At 46.3% G+C, this 18341-nt stretch overlaps 1 protein-coding gene across 1 annotated transcript in view; it reads left to right on the top strand.

The window, feature by feature from the left end:
* LOC143767671 (uncharacterized) overlaps positions 1-18341 on the top strand; it is a 60504-nt gene that overhangs the window by 18364 nt on the left and 23799 nt on the right. Inside the window, exons 3-6 of the mRNA XM_077256147.1 lie at positions 14-193; positions 278-401; positions 485-582; positions 781-871. Coding sequence (XP_077112262.1) covers positions 14-193; positions 278-401; positions 485-582; positions 781-871 — 493 coding nt within the window. The remainder of the gene's footprint in view (positions 1-13; positions 194-277; positions 402-484; positions 583-780; positions 872-18341) is intronic.

Below are 18341 nucleotides of genomic sequence, written 5' to 3'. Positions count from 1 at the left end.
TCTCCATTACCAGGATTACACAGTAGTGAAGAAGACCTCTAGTGAGCGCTGTCAGGACCCTTTGTCTGAGGGATGGGGAAGACCCCTGAGCACAATCATGGGACCTCCACCTCACCCCCTGATACATGAGGACATCAATGACCAGAAGATCCTAGAACTCACCTACAAGATGATTGAGCTGCTGACTGGAGAGGTGACACTGCTGGGAATGCTGGGACATTATAAAGTAACGCTATGAAGGGATTGGGGGGGATTACGGTATCATTGTATGTGTCAGGTTCCTATAAGGTGTCAGGATGTCGCTGTCTATTTCTCCATGGAGGAGTGGGAATATTTAGAAGGACACAAAGATCTGTACAAGGACGTCATGATGGAGGTTCCCCAGCCCCTCACATCACCAGGTAATAGACAGGACTAAATACACACGGCCAATAATTATCTGTATGTAAAGAATGAATTCAGTCCCTGTATGTGTTTCCTCCAGATCTATCCAGTAAGAGGACAACACCAGAGAGATGTCCCCGTCCTCTTCTTCCACAGGACTGTAAACAGGAAGATTCCAATGTTCCTCGGGATCATCAGGTAGATGGAGAGAAGGTGTCATGAGACCTCCCCTATGATGTGTAGACGGGTGTGAAGGTCTTGTGCTCAGTCTTGTTTTATCCACCAGTATTATATGTTTTATACTTGTGTAATGAGAACGGTGGAGATGGCAGGATTAGAGCTGATCATAGATGTGACTTCTCCATCAGTCTGTGACTTTTACAATACTTGTTTCAGGGTGAAGATCTGACCCATATTACTACTACAGAGACATATGTGAGGGGTGATGAGTGGTGTAAGGAGGAGATTCCTACATATGACTACCCAGGTGAGTGGTAACCACTAAATGCAGAGAAGTCACAGATTCTTCTCAGTCACCGGTTGTGGCTGCTTTATCGGTGGTGTAGTCCGGCCCTATAACAATTGTGTGCTCACCATTTTGCAATCTCCCTTCTCTCCCTTCTGTGCTGCTGAATGTTCTCATATTGTCCCTACAAGACCAGGTCCGGTCTTTCTGGCAAAACTTCGCTCGTATAATCAACAACATTAAATGTGCAGTGAGGGAAAAGTGTGAATTTCTGTACAATAACAGCAGAGTTTCCTTTTATTCAGAATTTTCAATTTCTTATAAAACCAACTAACTTCAAACAGGATTGTGATAACCTACATGAAACCATTACACATATGCCATGATACATCTCTAAGCTGTGTGTGGTTGATGTCTGTAATATTAATTTATTCAGACCTGCAGGAGATACCATATTTTTCAGATTATATGATGCACTTTTTTCCCCCAAATTTGGGGGGAAAATGGGGGTGCCTCTTATAATGCGAATATACCTTGCCGGCCGCGGTGGAGCAGGGTCCCAGGGTCATTGCTGGAGGATGCAAGAGCTTAGCTGCAGGCTGGAATGAGGGAGTGTTTGGAGGTGCGACACTGCGGGTGTTCGTTGGTGCGGGGGCTCCGCTGACATTTTGTGAAAGTCTGGGTCCCCCTCACTTCCATGGTTTACATTGCGGTGGACTCCGGGAAAAGAGCTCCCGGGGATAGCGCATGCACAGATGGAGATCTCTGCACCAATATCTCGAGAGATGAGATCTCAGTGCCAAGATCTCCATCGGCACATGTGCCGCCTCCCAGCGGCCATTTTCCCAGAGTCTACCGCAAAGTAAACCATGGAAGTACGGGGCTCCAGGCTTTCACAAAATGTCAGCAGAGCCCCTGCACATCCGAACACCCCTTTCTCCCAGTCTGGGGTCCACAGCATCGCTCCGCTCCTGCCTTCGCCAGCTGAGACCCTGTGACCCCGCTTCACTGCAGCCACCACCCCCAATAAGCAATAAGACTCATGGATTGTAAGAAGCTCCACTGTTATGACCCCAATGGCGAGGGTCTCAGAGGAACGTGGAAGTCTGCAGAATACAAAAATCCAGCTCATAGGGCAGTGGTAACTGGGTTGACCATATATCTACTCCTAACGCCAACACTAGAAGTAGCCGGGGATCATTCCTACGTTGATTCTAGATGACACGCGCCAGCCGGAGAATCTAGCTACCCCTAGTAGAGGAAAACAAAGACCTTTCTTGCCTCCAGAGAAGGGGACCCCAAAGCTGGATAGAAGCCCCCCACAAATAATGACGGTGAGGTAAGAGGAAATGACAAACACAGAAATGAACCAGGTTTAGCACAGAGAGGCCCGCTTACTGATAGCAGAATAAAGAAAGGTAACTTATATGGTCAACAAAAACCCTATCAAAATCCACACTGGAAATTCAAGAACCCCCGAACCGTCTAACGGTCCGGGGGGAGAACACCAGCCCCCCTAGAGCTTCCAGCAAAGGTCAGGATATAGATTTGGAACAAGCTGGACAAAAATACAAAAACAAAACAAATAGCAAAAAGCAAAAGGCAGACTTAGCTGATATAACTGGAACCAGGATCAGTAGACAAGAGCACAACAGACTAGCTCTGATAACTACGTTGCCAGGCATTGAACTGAAGGTCCAGGGAGCTTATATAGCAACACCCCTAACTAACGACCCAGGTGCGGATAAAAGGAATGACAGAAAAACCAGAGTCAAAAAACTAGTAACCACTAGAGGGAGCAAAAAGCAAATTCACAACAGTACCCCCCCCTTAGTGAGGGGTCACCGAACCCTCACCACGACCACCAGGGCGATCAGGATGAGCGGCATGAAAGGCACGAACTAAATCGGCCGCATGAACATCAGAGGCGACCACCCAGGAATTATCCTCCTGACCATAGCCCTTCCACTTGACCAGGTACTGAAGCCTCCGCCTGGAGAGGCGAGAATCCAAGATCTTCTCCACCACGTACTCCAACTCGCCCTCAACCAACACCGGAGCAGGAGGCTCAGCAGAAGGAACTACAGACACAATGTACCGCCGCAACAAGGACCTATGAAATACATTGTGAATAGCAAACGACACAGGAAGATCCAGACGAAAAGACACAGGATTAAGGATTTCCAATATCTTGTAAGGCCCAATAAAACGAGGTTTAAATTTGGGAGAGGAGACCTTCATAGGAACAAAGCGGGAAGAAAGCCATACCAAATCCCCAACGCGTAGTCGGGGACCCACACCGCGGCGGCGGTTGGCAAAGCGCTGAGCCTTCTCCTGTGACAACTTCAAGTTGTCCACCACATGATTCCAGATCTGCTGCAACCTATCCACCACAGAATCCACCCCAGGACAGTCAGAAGGCTCCACATGACCCGAAGAAAAGCGAGGATGGAAACCAGAGTTGCAGAAAAAAGGCGAAACCAAGGTGGCGGAACTAGCCCGATTATTAAGGGCAAACTCAGCCAACGGCAAGAATGTCACCCAATCGTCCTGATCAGCAGAGACAAAACACCTCAAATAAGCCTCCAAAGTCTGATTGGTTCGCTCCGTCTGTCCATTAGTCTGAGGATGGAAAGCAGACGAAAACGACAAATCAATGCCCATCCTACTACAAAAGGATCGCCAGAACCTGGAAACGAACTGGGATCCTCTGTCTGACACAATATTCTCAGGGATGCCGTGCAAACGAACCACGTTCTGGAAAAACACAGGAACCAGATCGGAAGAGGAAGGCAGCTTAGGCAAAGGAACCAAATGGACCATCTTGGAGAAGCGATCACATATCACCCAGATAACGGACATGCCCTGAGATAGCGGAAGATCAGAAATGAAATCCATGGAGATATGTGTCCAAGGTCTCTTCGGGACAGGCAAGGGCAAGAGCAAACCGCTGGCACGAGAACAGCAAGGCTTAGCTCGAGCACAAGTCCCACAGGACTGCACAAATGACCGCACATCCCTTGACAAGGAAGGCCACCAAAAGGACCTGGCCACCAGATCTCTGGTGCCAAAAATTCCCGGGTGACCTGCCAACACCGAGGAATGAACCTCGGAAATGACTCTGCTGGTCCACTTATCCGGGACAAACAGTCTGTCAGGTGGACAAGACTCAGGCCTATCAGCCTGAAATCTCTGCAACACACGTCGCAGATCCGGAGAAATAGCTGACAAGATAACTCCATCTTTAAGAATACCAACAGGATCAGCGACTCCAGGAGCATCAGGCACAAAGCTCCTAGAAAGAGCATCGGCCTTCACATTCTTTGAACCTGGTAAATACGAGACAACAAAATCAAAGCGGGAGAAAAACAATGACCAGCGGGCCTGTCTCGGATTAAGGCGTTTAGCAGACTCGAGATACATCAGATTTTTGTGATCAGTCAAGACCACCACACGATGCTTAGCACCCTCGAGCCAATGACGCCACTCCTCAAATGCCCATTTCATGGCCAACAACTCCCGATTGCCCACATCATAATTTCGCTCGGCAGGCGAAAACTTCCTAGAGAAAAAGGCACAAGGTTTCATAACAGAGCAACCAGGGCCTCTCTGCGACAAAACGGCCCCTGCCCCAATCTCCGAAGCATCCACCTCAACCTGAAAGGGAAGTGAGACGTCAGGCTGGCACAAAACAGGCGCCGAAGTAAACCGGCGTTTCAACTCCTGGAAAGCCTCCACGGCAGCAGGAGCCCAGTTAGCTACATCGGAGCCCTTCTTGGTCATATCCGTCAAAGGTTTCACAATGCTAGAAAAATTAGCGATAAAACGACGGTAGAAGTTAGCGAAGCCCAAGAACTTCTGAAGACTCTTAACTGACGAGGGCTGAGTCCAATCAAGAATAGCTCGGACCTTGACTGGGTCCATCTCCACAGCAGAAGGGGAAAAAATGAACCCCAAAAAGGGAACCTTCTGTACACCAAAGAGACACTTTGAGCCCTTGACAAACAAAGAATTTTCACGCAAAATTTTAAAGACCAACCTGACCTGCTCCACATGCGAATCCCAATTATCAGAAAAAACCAAAATATCATCCAGATAAACAATCAAAAATTTATCCAGATACTTCCGGAAAATGTCATGCATAAAGGACTGAAAAACTGAAGGCGCATTGGAGAGCCCAAAAGGCATCACCAAGTACTCAAAATGACCTTCGGGCGTATTGAATGCGGTTTTCCATTCATCACCTTGCTTAATGCGCACAAGGTTGTACGCACCACGAAGGTCTATCTTGGTGAACCACTTGGCACCCTTAATCCGGGCAAACAAGTCAGACAACAGCGGTAAAGGATACTGAAATTTGACAGTGATCTTATTTAAAAGCCGATAATCAATACAAGGTCTCAAAGATCCGTCCTTTTTTGCCACAAAAAAGAATCCCGCACCAAGAGGGTAAGAAGACGGACGAATATGTCCTTTCTCCAGAGACTCCTTGATATATGAACGCATAGCGGTATGTTCAGGTACCGACAGATTAAACAGTCTTCCCTTAGGAAATTTACTGCCTGGGATCAAATCTATAGCACAGTCACAGTCCCTATGAGGAGGCAGTGCACTGGACTCAGACTCACTGAAGACATCCTGATAATCAGACAAATACTCCGGAACTTCCGAAGGCGTAGAAGAAGCAATAGACACAGGCAGGGAATCCCCATGAATACCACGACAGCCCCAACTTGAGACTGACATAGCCTTCCAGTCCAGGACTGGATTATGGGTCTGTAACCATGGCAGCCCTAAAACAACCAAATCATGCATTTTATGTAAAACCAGGAAACGTATCACCTCGCGGTGTTCAGGAGTCATGCACATGGTAACCTGTGTCCAATACTGCGGTTTATTTGCTGCCAATGGTGTAGCATCAATACCCCTAAGAGGAATAGGATTTTCTAATGGTTCAAGAGTAAAACCACAGCGCTTAGCAAATGAGAGATCCATGAGACTCAGGGCAGCACCTGAATCTACAAACGCCATGACAGGATAAGATGACAGTGAGCAAATCAAAGTTACAGACAGAATAAATTTAGGTTGCAAATTACCAACGGTGACAGGACTAACAACCTTAGCTATACGTTTAGAGCATGCTGAGATAACATGTGTAGAATCACCACAGTAGTAGCACAAGCCATTCCGGCGTCTATGAATTTTCCGCTCATTTCTAGTCAGGATTCTATCACATTGCATTAAATCAGGTGTCTGTTCAGACAACACCATGAGGGAATTTGCGGTTTTGCGCTCCTGCAACCGCCGGTCAATTTGAATAGCCAGTGCCATAGTATCATTCAGACCTGTGGGAATGGGAAAACCCACCATAACATTCTTAATGGCTTCAGAAAGGCCATTTCTAAAATTAGCGGCCAGTGCACACTCGTTCCAATGTGTCAGCACGGACCATTTCCGAAATTTTTGGCAATACACTTCAGCCTCGTCCTGCCCCTGAGACATAGCCAGCAAGGCCTTTTCTGCCTGAATCTCAAGATTGGGTTCCTCATAAAGTAAACCGAGCGCCAGAAAAAACGCATCAAGATCAGCCAATGCCGGATCTCCTGGCGCCAGCGAAAAAGCCCAATCCTGAGGGTCGCCCCGTAAGAACGAAATAACAATTTTTACTTGCTGAGCAGAATCTCCAGATGAACAGGGTCTCAGGGACAAAAACAATTTACAATTATTCACGAAATTCCTAAACTTAAACCTGTCTCCGGAAAACAGTTCAGGAATCGGTATTTTAGGTTCTGACCTAGGATTTCTGATAACATAGTCTTGTATGCCCTGCACACGAGTAGCCAGCTGGTCCACACTTGTAATCAAGGTCTGGACATTCATGTCTGCAGCAAGCATAGCCACTCTGAGGTAAAGGGGAAGAAGAAAAAAAAAAAAAAAAACTCAGAATCTTCTTTCTTATAATCCCTCTTCTGCAATGCATTAAACATTTAATACTGGCCTGGCAAACTGTTATGACCCCAATGGCGAGGGTCTCAGAGGAACGTGGAAGTCTGCAGAATACAAAAATCCAGCTCATAGGGCAGTGGTAACTGGGTTGACCATATATCTACTCCTAACGCCAACACTAGAAGTAGCCGGGGATCATTCCTACGTTGATTCTAGATGACACGCGCCAGCCGGAGAATCTAGCTACCCCTAGTAGAGCAAAACAAAGACCTTTCTTGCCTCCAGAGAAGGGGACCCCAAAGCTGGATAGAAGCCCCCCACAAATAATGACGGTGAGGTAAGAGGAAATGACAAACACAGAAATGAACCAGGTTTAGCACAGAGAGGCCCGCTTACTGATAGCAGAATAAAGAAAGGTAACTTATATGGTCAACAAAAACCCTATCAAAATCCACACTGGAAATTCAAGAACCCCCGAACCGTCTAACGGTCCGGGGGGAGAACACCAGCCCCCTAGAGCTTCCAGAAAAGGTCAGGATATAGATTTGGAACAAGCTGGACAAAAATACAAAACCAAAACAAATAGCAAAAAGGCAGACTTAGCTGATATAACTGGAACCAGGATCAGTAGACAAGAGCACAGCAGACTAGCTCTGATAACTACGTTGCCAGGCATTGAACTGAAGGTCCAGGGAGCTTATATAGCAACACCCCTAACTAACGACCCAGGTGCGGATAAAAGGAATGACAGAAAAACCAGAGTCAAAAAACTAGTAACCACTAGAGGGAGCAAAAAGCAAATTCACAACAATCTCCCCTGTATATAGTATGTACCTGTATGTCATCTCCCCTGTATGTAGTATATACCAGTGTCATCTCCTCCTGTATGTAGTATTTACGTGTGTCATCTCCCCTGTATATAGTATATATGTGTGTGTCATCTCCTCCTGTATATAGTATATACCTGTGTGTCATCTCCCCTGTATATAGTATATATGTGTGTGTCATCTCCCCTGTATATAGTATATACCTGTGTGTCAACTCCTCCTGTATATAGTATATACCTGTGTGCCATCTCCTCCTGTATATAGTATATACCTGTGTGTCATCTCCCCTGTATATAGTATATACCTGTGTGTCATCTCCCCTGTATATAGTATATACCTGTGTGTCATCTCCCCTGTATATAGTATGTACCTGTATGTCATCTCCCCTGTATATAGTATATATTAGTGTGTCATCTCCTCCTGTATATAGCATATACCTGTGTGTCATCTCCCCTGTATATAGTATATATGTGTGTGTCATCTCCTCCTGTATATAGTATATACTAGTGTGTCATCTCCTCCTGTATATAGCATATACCAGTGTGTCATCTCCTCCTGTATATAGCATATACCTGTGTCATCTCCCTATATAGTATATATGTGTGTGTCATCTCATCCTGTATATAGTATATACCTGTATGTCATCTCCTGCTGTATATAGTATATACCTGTGTGTCATCTCCCCTGTATATAGTATATATGTGTGTGTCATCTCCTCCTGTATATAGTATATACCTGTGGGCCATCTCCCCTGTATATAGTATATATGTGTGTGTCATCTCCCCTGTATATAGTATATACCTGTGTGTCATCTCCTCCTGTATATAGTCTATACCTGTGTCATCTCCCCTGTATATAGTATGTACCTGTGTGTCATCTCCCCTGTATATAGTATGTACCTGTGTGTCATCTCCCCTGTGTATAGTATATATGTGTCATCTCCTCCTGTATATAGTATATACCTGTATGTCATCTCCTCCTGTATATAGTATATACCTGTATGTCATCTCCTCCTGTATATAGTATATACCTGTGTGTTATCTCCTCCTGTATATAGTATATACCTGTGTGTCATCTCCTGTATATAGTATATACCTGTGTGTCATCTCTCCTGTATATAGTATATATCTGTGTGTCATCTCCCCTGTATAGTATATATCTGTATGTCATCTCCTCCTGTATTAGACCTCGTTCACACGTTATTTGGTCTGTATTTTTACCTCAGTATTTGTAAGCTAAATTGGCAGCCTGATAAATCCCCAGCCAACAGGTAGCCCTCCCCCTGGCAGTATATATTAGCTCACACATACACATAATAGACAGGTCATGTGACTGGCAGCTGCCGTATTTCCTATATGGTACATTTGTTGCTCTTGTAGTTTGTCTGCTTATTAATCAGATTTTTATATTTGAAGGATAATACCAGACTTGTGTGTGTTTTAGGGCGAGTTTCATGTGTCAAGTTGTGTGTGTTGAGTTGCATGTGGCTACATGCATGTAGCGACTTTTGTGAGATGAGTTTTGTGTGGCGACATGCGTGTAGCAACTTTTTGTGTGTCGAGTTGCATGTGACAGGTTAGTGTAGCGAGTTTTGCGCGGGGCGAGTTTTATGTGTGGTGCGTTTTGAGTATGTGCAAGTTTTGTGTGAGGCAACTTTTGCATGTGTTGCAACTTTTATGCATGTGGCAATTTTTCCGCATGTGCAAGTTTTGCGTGGCGAGTTTTGCATGAGCCTGGTTTTGCGCGTGGCGAGTTTTGAGCGGCGACTTTTGTGTTTCGACTTTTATGTGGCGAGGTTGGTGTATGTGTGGTGAAATGTGTGCTGAGGGTGATATATGTGTTCAAGCACGTGGTAGTGTGTGGCGCATTTTGTGTGTGTGTTCATATCCCCGTGTGTGGTGAGTATCCCATGTCGGGGCCCCACCTTAGCAACTGTACGGTATATACTCTTTGGCGCCATCGCTCTCACTCTTTAAGTCCCCCTTGTTCACATCTGTCAGCTGTCAATTTGCCTCCAACACTTTTCCTTTCACTTTTTCCCCATTATGTACTGTAGATAGGGGCAAAATTGTTTGGTGAATTGGAACGCACGGGGTTAAAATTTCGCCTCACAACATAGCCTATGACGCTCTCGGGGTCCAGACGCAGGCCCCTGACGAAGCTGCTGCAGCAGCGATACGCGTGGGGCCTGCTTCCACCACACTCCTCCATTTCTGGGCTATTCTGCCCGTCTCCCCTGTTCATTCATAGGGAGTTTATTTACTTGCTAGTTTTGGACTTCTGCCACACTTCAGGATCCATCTTATCCATGCACAGGTTGTATCCACAGGGTTGATGTATTTCATCATCACCTTTACTTCAGGGGACTATATATATGGGTCACCCTCTTGGGCTATTTGCTCTTCATACCTGGGATAGTGGGTATATACATAGTGCTGCTGTTGTCATATATATGGATTGCCACTCATTTTCAATGCATATGCAGGACAATATTTATAGGTGTTATGAGGAGTTTCTATCGTTTGGAGTGTGGTTTTTTCGTACTAATTCATGTACCATGTTTTAAATGTTTTTATGTGTATATCTTTTGAGGTGCAATAAAGGTGTTATATATATTTTCTATATTGATTGTGGTTGTGCATACTATACTAGTCTACCTTTTTCTCTTTGGTTTCATATGTTCATACATAGACTAGGTATTGCACCCCTTGATGATCATTATCTTCCCAGGATACTATAGTGCGCCCCTGTTTCTATATAACTTCGGGGTCCAGACGTGTGACTGTGCAAAAGTTTGTGGCTGTAGCTGCGACGGTGCAGATGCCAATCCCGGACATACACACACATACACACATTCAGCTTTATATATTAGACTAGCTATTTCCAGCCAGCCAACGCTCGGCACTGCTATCTAATTAACGCTGCTAGTGATTAAACTAAAGTAAATAATGACAACATTCAATAGCGCTTACACAGGTGGTAAATTAACTTAAAATGAAGTTAATAACAATAATAATAGTTAAAAATCTGAATAATACTAATAATACATTTTATTCACAGTGTAAAATCAAAAACAAACTGGATTCAGTAAGATGTGCGCTTTTTATTCATTCCAGCATATAAACAAATTTTATAACGAAACATAAATTAAGTTAAAATTTCTCTGTAAACACAATTAAATTGTGGGGACAGAGCCTCGTGTGGTAATGTGTGAGGACGGAGCCTTGTGTGGTAATGTGTGAGGACGGAGCTTCGTGTGGTAATGTGTGGGGACGGAACCTCGTGTGGTAATGTGGGGGGACGGAGCCTCGTGTGGTAATGTGAGGGGACAGCCTCGTGTGGTAATGTGGGGGGACGGAGCCTCATGTGGTAATGTGTGGGGACGGAGCCTCGTGTGGTGATATGTGGGGATGGAGGCCCGTGTGGTAATGTGTGGGGACGGAGCCTCATGTGGTAAAGTGGAGGGGGGCAGGATTATCTGTGGTAATGTGGTGGGGGCGGGATTATGTGTGGTAATGTGGGGGGGCGGGATTATCTGTGGTAATGTGGTGGGGGGGCGAGATTATGTGTGGTGATGTGGTGAGGGGGCGGAATTATGTGTGGTAATGTGTTGGGGGGTGGGATTATCTGTGGTAATGTGGTGGGGGGCGGGATTATGTGTGGTGATGTGGGGGGTGGGATTATGTGTGGTGATGTGGTGGGGGGGCGGGTTTATGTTTGGTAATGTGGTGGGGGGCGGGATTATGTGTGGTAATGTGGTGGGGGGCGGGATTATGTGTGGTGATGTGGGGGTGGGATTATATGTGGTGATGTGGGGTGCAGGATTATGTGTGGCAATGTGGGGGGTGGGATTATGTGTGGCGATGTGGGGGGGCAGGATTATGTGTGGTGATGTGGTGGGGGGCGGGATTATGTGTGGTAATGTGGGGGCGGGATTATGTGTGGTAATGGGGTGGGGGGCGGGATTAAGTGTGATGATGTGGGGGGGCCCGATTGTGTGTGGTAATGGGGTGGGGGGTGGGATTATGTGTGATGATGTGGTGGGGGGAGGGATTGAGTGGTAATGTGGTGGGGGGGATTGTGTGTGGTAATATGGTGGGGGGCGGGATTGTGTGTGGTGATGTGGTGGGGGGCGTGATTGTGTGTGGTAATGGGGTAGGGGGTGGGATTATGTGTGGTAATGTGGTGGGGGGGATTGTGTGTGGTAATATGGTGAGGGGCGGGATTGTGTGTGGTGATGTGGTGGGGGGCGTGATTGTGTGTGGTAATGGGGTGGGGGGTGGGATTATGTGTGGTGGGGGGCGGGATTGTGTGTGGTAATGGGGTGGGGCGTGATTGTGTGTGGTAATGTGGTGGGGGGATTGTGTGTGGTAATATGGTGGGGGGCGGGATTGTGTGTGGTGATGTGGTGGGGGGCGTGATTGTGTGTGGTAATGGGGTGGGGGGTGGGATTATGTGTGGTGATGTGGGGGGGGGCAGGATTGTGTGTGGTAATGTGGTGGGGCGTGATTGTGTGTGGTAATGTGGTGGGGTGAATTGTGTGTGGTAATGTGGTGGGGCGGGATTGTGTGTGGTATTGGGGTGGGGGCGGGATTATGTGTGGTGATGTAGGGGCGGAGCTACTGTGCACGGGGCGGGATTAGCGAGTAATCACGATGCCTCTTATATATATAGATACCCTTATCCTGAGGATATAACAGTACATTATTCCTAATTACTGACAGCCAATTCAAAAGTAGACTGTCAGTAAATTAAAGTGCTTCTGTTATTGCACATTGTCCCCATCGGAATAACAAGTCTCCCTAATACAGTGTCAATGTCGGCTACAACTAAAGGTTCCTTTGCCCAGATGAGACAAGAGAATGTCAGCTAAATACTTCCGGGACATACTACGCCGGCGCATGCGCATTAATGCTTTTCAGCTTTGTCCGCAGTTGGGCAAAGCATACTGCGCGAGGAAAGATTGCATTGCGCACGCGCAAACTATGGATGACACCTACTCAAATTCCCGAAAATATTTCGGACAGCGGAGAAGGATGGGGTGGAGGAAAGAAGACAAAACACGGCCCATTGGACCGGACACAGGGCATTTACATAGCCCGCCAATTTGAGGTGACAGATTCCCTTTAAACAGTGGGTCTCCTATACTGTTACTGCTTATGCAGTGAGTGGCAGGGCTGCCAAAAATTAGGACACAGCCCAATACCCCTTTCATGAGACGTACAGGAGGGTCTCCTGAAAAAATGTTCCCATTATAAGAAAGTGGGTCTTCCATAGTGTTTGCCTATGCATTGATTGCAAGGCCTGCCCTACCCCAAAGTTCATGCACCCCAATAAGCCTTTAAAAGGATGTACTGGATGACCACAGGAAAACCAAGTTCACATTATTCATTTGGTACTCCCATACTGTTTGCTTGTGGATTGAATGCAAGGCCTGCCCTGCACCAAATTCACACGTACCCCAATAAGTCTTGGAAGAGACGCAGAGGTGGGCCTCCTGAAAAACAATATTCCCAATATTAGGAAGTGGGTCTCCCATAGTGTTTGCCTATGCAGTGAATGCAAGGCCTGCAAAAAAATTAGGAGGCACTCCAATTCCCCTTGAAAGAGATGTGGAGGATAGCTTCATAAAAAATTTAAAAAATGTTCCCATTATAAAGGAGCAGGTCTCCTATACTTGTAATGCCCATACACTAAGTGTATTTCCCTGGGGGGAGGTACACATCAGATTTTTTTTTTTATTTCTTACGGGCATCATAAACACCCTTGCCAAAAACTAGAGTGGCTTTTGCATCACGGAATAGGTTCACCCTGGTGTTCTAGTGGTGGTGGATGATGAGGAAAAGGAGGAGGATAACAGCAAATAGCCAAAATCAGGAAGTGTATACCCATGTGTGGGTGTGAAGAGGTGCATGGGAATACACTTCCCAAAAAATAAAATTCTGTTGGAGGTTATGCTTCGCTGTTATCATTCGGTGTTGCAGAGAAGTCTTGCCCAATCCAGCCCTTGTTCATTTTTATAAGAGTCAGCCTGTCAGCATTTTCAGTTGACAGGCGGATGCGCTTATCGGTTATAATTCCACCACCAGCACTAAAAACCCCCTCTGATAACGCTAGCAGCAGGGCAGGCCAGGACCTCAAAGGCATAGAGAGCCAGTTCATGCCACGTGTCCAGCTTGGATTCCCAATAATTAAAAGGCACAGAGGAATCACGGAGGATGTTGGTACGGTTAGCAAGGTACTCCCTCAGCATCTTCCCAAATATTGCACTCCTTGTGACAATACCCCGCGCATCTGGGCCAGGGCGATGGGAGGGTCTGAGAAAACTGTCCCAGAACTTTGCCTGTGTTCCTCTGCCTCTACTGGATTGGAGTTCTCTCTCGCCTGTAGGGTATGTGCACACGTCAGGATTTCTTGCAGAAATTTTCCTGACAAAAACCGCGCATTTCTGCCAGAAATCCGCATGTGTTTTTTTCGCGTTTTTGACGTGTTTTTTGTGCGTTTTTTCCAAATGCATAGAATTGCGGGAAAAACGCAGAAAATCCGCAAAATTAATGAACATGCTGCTTTTTTTTACCACGATGCGTTTTTTTCGCGGAAAGAAACGCACCATGTGCACAAAACATGCAGAATGCATTCTAAATGATAGGATGCATAATGTATGCATTTTTATTCAGTTTTTATAGCATTTTTTATCGTGAAAAAAACCTGAACATGTGCACATACCCATACACTTTGGTTGTCCAACGAACTGTGATGTCTGCTGCCAGCGTTTTCAGATGGGAATTTTTTAAATAATTCCACAACAATGGCCCTCTGGTACTGCACCATTTTAGTAGACCTGTCTGCCTCTGGAAGAAGAGATTGAAAGTTCTCCGTGTAGCGTGGGTCTAGAAGTGTCATAAATCAGTAATGAGTGTCATCGAAAATTTTCATAATGTGAGGGTCACGGGAAAGGCAGAGCAACATAAAGTCAGCCATACGTGCCAGACTAACAGGCAAGACTTCCGTGTCCTCACCAACAGGACGACTGACCATGCTGTCCTCCTCCTCCCTGTCCTCAGGCCATCCACACTGATCAGATGGTATGACAGTTGTTGTAGTACCCGTCTATAGCGAAAGAAAATAGCTTCTGTTCCTCATTGTCTACCAATCCACATTGGGAAGACATAAGGCTGGGCTGTGTGTAATCACCCTGTATGGTTTCTTGCTCCATGTCCTCGTGCACTGCCGGCAATGCATCCTCTTTGATTGTGAGTAGAGAGATTTTCAGAATGCAGAGAAGTGGGATAGTGATGCTAATTATGGCATCATTGCCGCTCACCATCTTTGTGGACTTCTCAATGTTTTGGAGGATGTTACATATGTCTGACATCCATGTCCACTCCTGAGGTCTTATGTTTGGAGTCTGAACTGAATAACGACGGCCTTGTTGATGCTGGTAGTCAACAACTGCCCTCTTTTGCTCACAAATCCTTTCCAATGTATGCAGTGTAGTGTTCCAAAGCGTGGGGACATAACACACGGTTCGGTGAGCCTGAAGCTGCAAACACTGCTGAACACTGCAAGGGCGGCCTAGGCTGTAGCTGACTTTCTAAAATGGGCACACAGGCGGCGTACTTTCACAAGCAGATTCGGCTGCTCCGGATAGCTTTTGAGAAACCGTTGAACTACGAGGTTAAGCACATGGGCGAGGCATGGGGTACGTGTGTGAGCTCACCTCGCCTCAGAGCCGCCACCAGGTTCCTGCCATTATCGCACACGACCATGCCTGGCTGTAGGTTCAGCGGTGTCAGCCACAAATCTGACTGCTCTTTCAGAGCTGTCCACAACTCTTCAACATTGTGCGGTTTGTCACCTAAGCATATTAGCTTCAGCACAGCCTGTTGTCACTTGGCTGAGGCAGTGCTTCCAGTTGTGACTGTTGTGATCATTTCAAGTTTACAGGTAAACTAGGCGCCTGGTCTAAGTTGCCGTTGTCTGATGTGGGCCGTGCTAACCTGATCAAAATGATCTAGATGCCACAATTGCTGTATGTTCTACACAACTCCCCAGTATGGATAAATCAGAGGTTTTTCTTTAAAGGGAGTCTGTCACCCCAAAACTTGTATATGAGATAAGGCCACAGGCATCAGGGGCTTATCTACAGCACTCTGTAATGTTGTAGATAAGCCCCCGATGTAACCTGAAAGGTGAGAAAAACAGGTTATATTATACTCACCCAGGGGCCGTCCCGGTTCACTTTGGGTCCAATGGGCGTCACGGTCCGGGTCCGGCGCCTCATATCTTCATACGATGATGTCCTCTTCTTGACTTCCTGCTCCTCTGTTGAGGGCAGAGCAAAATACTGCAGTGCGCAGGCACCGGGAAAGGTCAGAGAGGCCCGGCGCCTGCGCACTGCAATACTTTGCTCAGCCCTCAACAGGGCAGACAAAGTACGCCTGCACCAGAGCCACGTCAGGAAGACAAGAAGAGGATGTCGCGGCTCTGGCGCAGGCGTACTTTGTCTGCCCTGTTGAGGGCAGAGCAAAGTACTGCAGTGCGCAGGCGCCAGGCCTCTCTGACCTTTCCCGGTGCCTGCGCACTGCAGTATTTTGCTCTGCCCTCAACAGAGGAGCAGGAAGACAAGAAGAGGACGTCATCGTATGATGATAGGAGGTGCCGGACCCAGACCGCGACGCCTATCGGACCGGACCGCAGCACGACCGCCCCTGGGTAAGTATAATATAACCTGTTTTTCTTACCTTTCAGGTTACATCAGGGGCTTATCTGGGGCTTATCTACAACATTACAGAATGCTGTAGATAAGCTCCTGATGCCTGAGGCCTTATCTCATATGTGATTTTTGGGGTGACAGATTCCCTTTAACCCCTTTACCCCCAAGGGTGGTTTGCATGTTGATGACAGGCCAATTTTTACAATTCTGACCACTGTCCTTTTATGAAGGTGTAACTCTGGAACGCTTCAACAGATCCCAGTGATTCTGACATTATTTTCTCATGACATATTATACTTCATGACAGTGGTGAAATTTCTTTAATATGACTTGCGTTTATGTGTTAAAAAAATGGAAATTTGGTGAAAATTTCGCGATTTTCCAACTTTGAAATTTCATGCCCTTAAATCACACAGATATGTCACACAAAATACTTACAGTAAGTAACATTTCACACATGTCTGCGTTAAATCAGCACAATTTTGGAACCAACATTTTTTTTGTTAGGGAGTTATAAGGGTTAAAAGTTGACCAGTGATTTCTCATTTTTACAACACCATTTTTTTTTTAAGGACCACATCACATTTGAAGTCACTTTGAGGGGTCTATATGATAAATACCAAAAAGTGACACCATTCAAAAAACTGCACCCCTCAAGGTGCTCAAAACCACATTCAAGAAGTTTATTAACCCTTCAGGTGCTTCACAGGAATTTTTGGAATGTTTAAAAAAAATGAACATTTAAATATTTTTTCCCAAAAATTTACTTCAGATCCAATTTGTTTTATTTTTCCAAGGGTAAGAAGAGAAATTGGACTCCAAAAGCTGTTGTGCAATTTGTCCTGTGTACGCTGATACCCCATATGTGGGGGTAAACCACTGTTTGGGCACATGGCAGAGTTCAGAAGGGAAGGAGCCCCGTTTGACTTTTCAATGCAAAATTGGCTGGAATTGAGATCGGACACTATGTTGCATTTGGAGAGCCCCTGATGTGCTTAAACAGTAGAAACCCCCCACAAGTGACACGATTTTGGGAAATAGTCCCTCTAAGGAACTTATCTAGAGGTATGGTGAGCACTTTGAACCCCCAAGTGCTTCACAGAAGAATATAACGTAGAGCTGTAAAAATAAAAAATCATATTTGTTTCACAAAAATGATCTTTTCACCCCCAATTATTATTTTTCCCAAGGGTAACAGAAGAAGTTGGACCCCAAAAGTTGTTGTGCAGTTTACCCTGAGTACGCTGATACTCAATATGTGTGGGGAACCACCGTTTGGGCATATGGCAGAGCTTGGAAAGGGAAGGAGCACCGTTTTGGAATGCAGACTTTGATGGAATGGTCTGCAGAAGTCACGTTGCGTTTGCAGAACCCCTGATGTACCTACACAGTAGAAACTCCCCACAAGTGACCCAATATTGGAAAATAGACCCCCCAAGGAACTTATCTAGATGTGTTGTGAGAACTTTAAACCCTCGAGTGTTTCACTAAAGTTTATAATGCAGAGCCGTGAAAATAAAAAATCTTTTTTTTGCACAAAAATGATTTTTTAGCCCCAATTTTGTATTTTTACAAGGGTAACAGAAGAATTTGGACCCCAAAAGCTGTTTTCAATTTGTGCTGAGTTTGCTGATACCCTATATGTGGGAGTACACAACTGTTTGGGCACACGGCAGAGCTTGGAAGGGAAGGAACACCTTTTTCAACGCAGAATTGGCTTGAATTGAGATCGGGGGCCCCTCGGCCTCCGATTTGGTTGGTGTGGACCCTCGGCCTCCGATTTGGTGGGTGGGGACCCTCGGCCTCCGATTTGGTGGGCGGGGACCCTCGGCCTCCGATTTGGTGGGCGGGGACCCTCGGCCTCCAATTTGGTGGGCGGGGACCCTCGGCCTCCGATTTGGTGGGCGGGGACCCTCCTCCTCCGATTTGGTGGGCGGGGCCCCTCGGCCTCCGATTTGGTGGGCGGGGCCCCTCGGCCTCCGATGTGGTGGTCGGGGCCCCT

Source organism: Ranitomeya variabilis, chromosome 4 (assembly GCF_051348905.1).
Source record: "Ranitomeya variabilis isolate aRanVar5 chromosome 4, aRanVar5.hap1, whole genome shotgun sequence".
Taxonomy (NCBI): domain Eukaryota; kingdom Metazoa; phylum Chordata; class Amphibia; order Anura; family Dendrobatidae; genus Ranitomeya; species Ranitomeya variabilis.
Note: the sequence above shows the minus strand (reverse complement) of the source record. Positions and strands in the feature narration are given on the sequence as shown.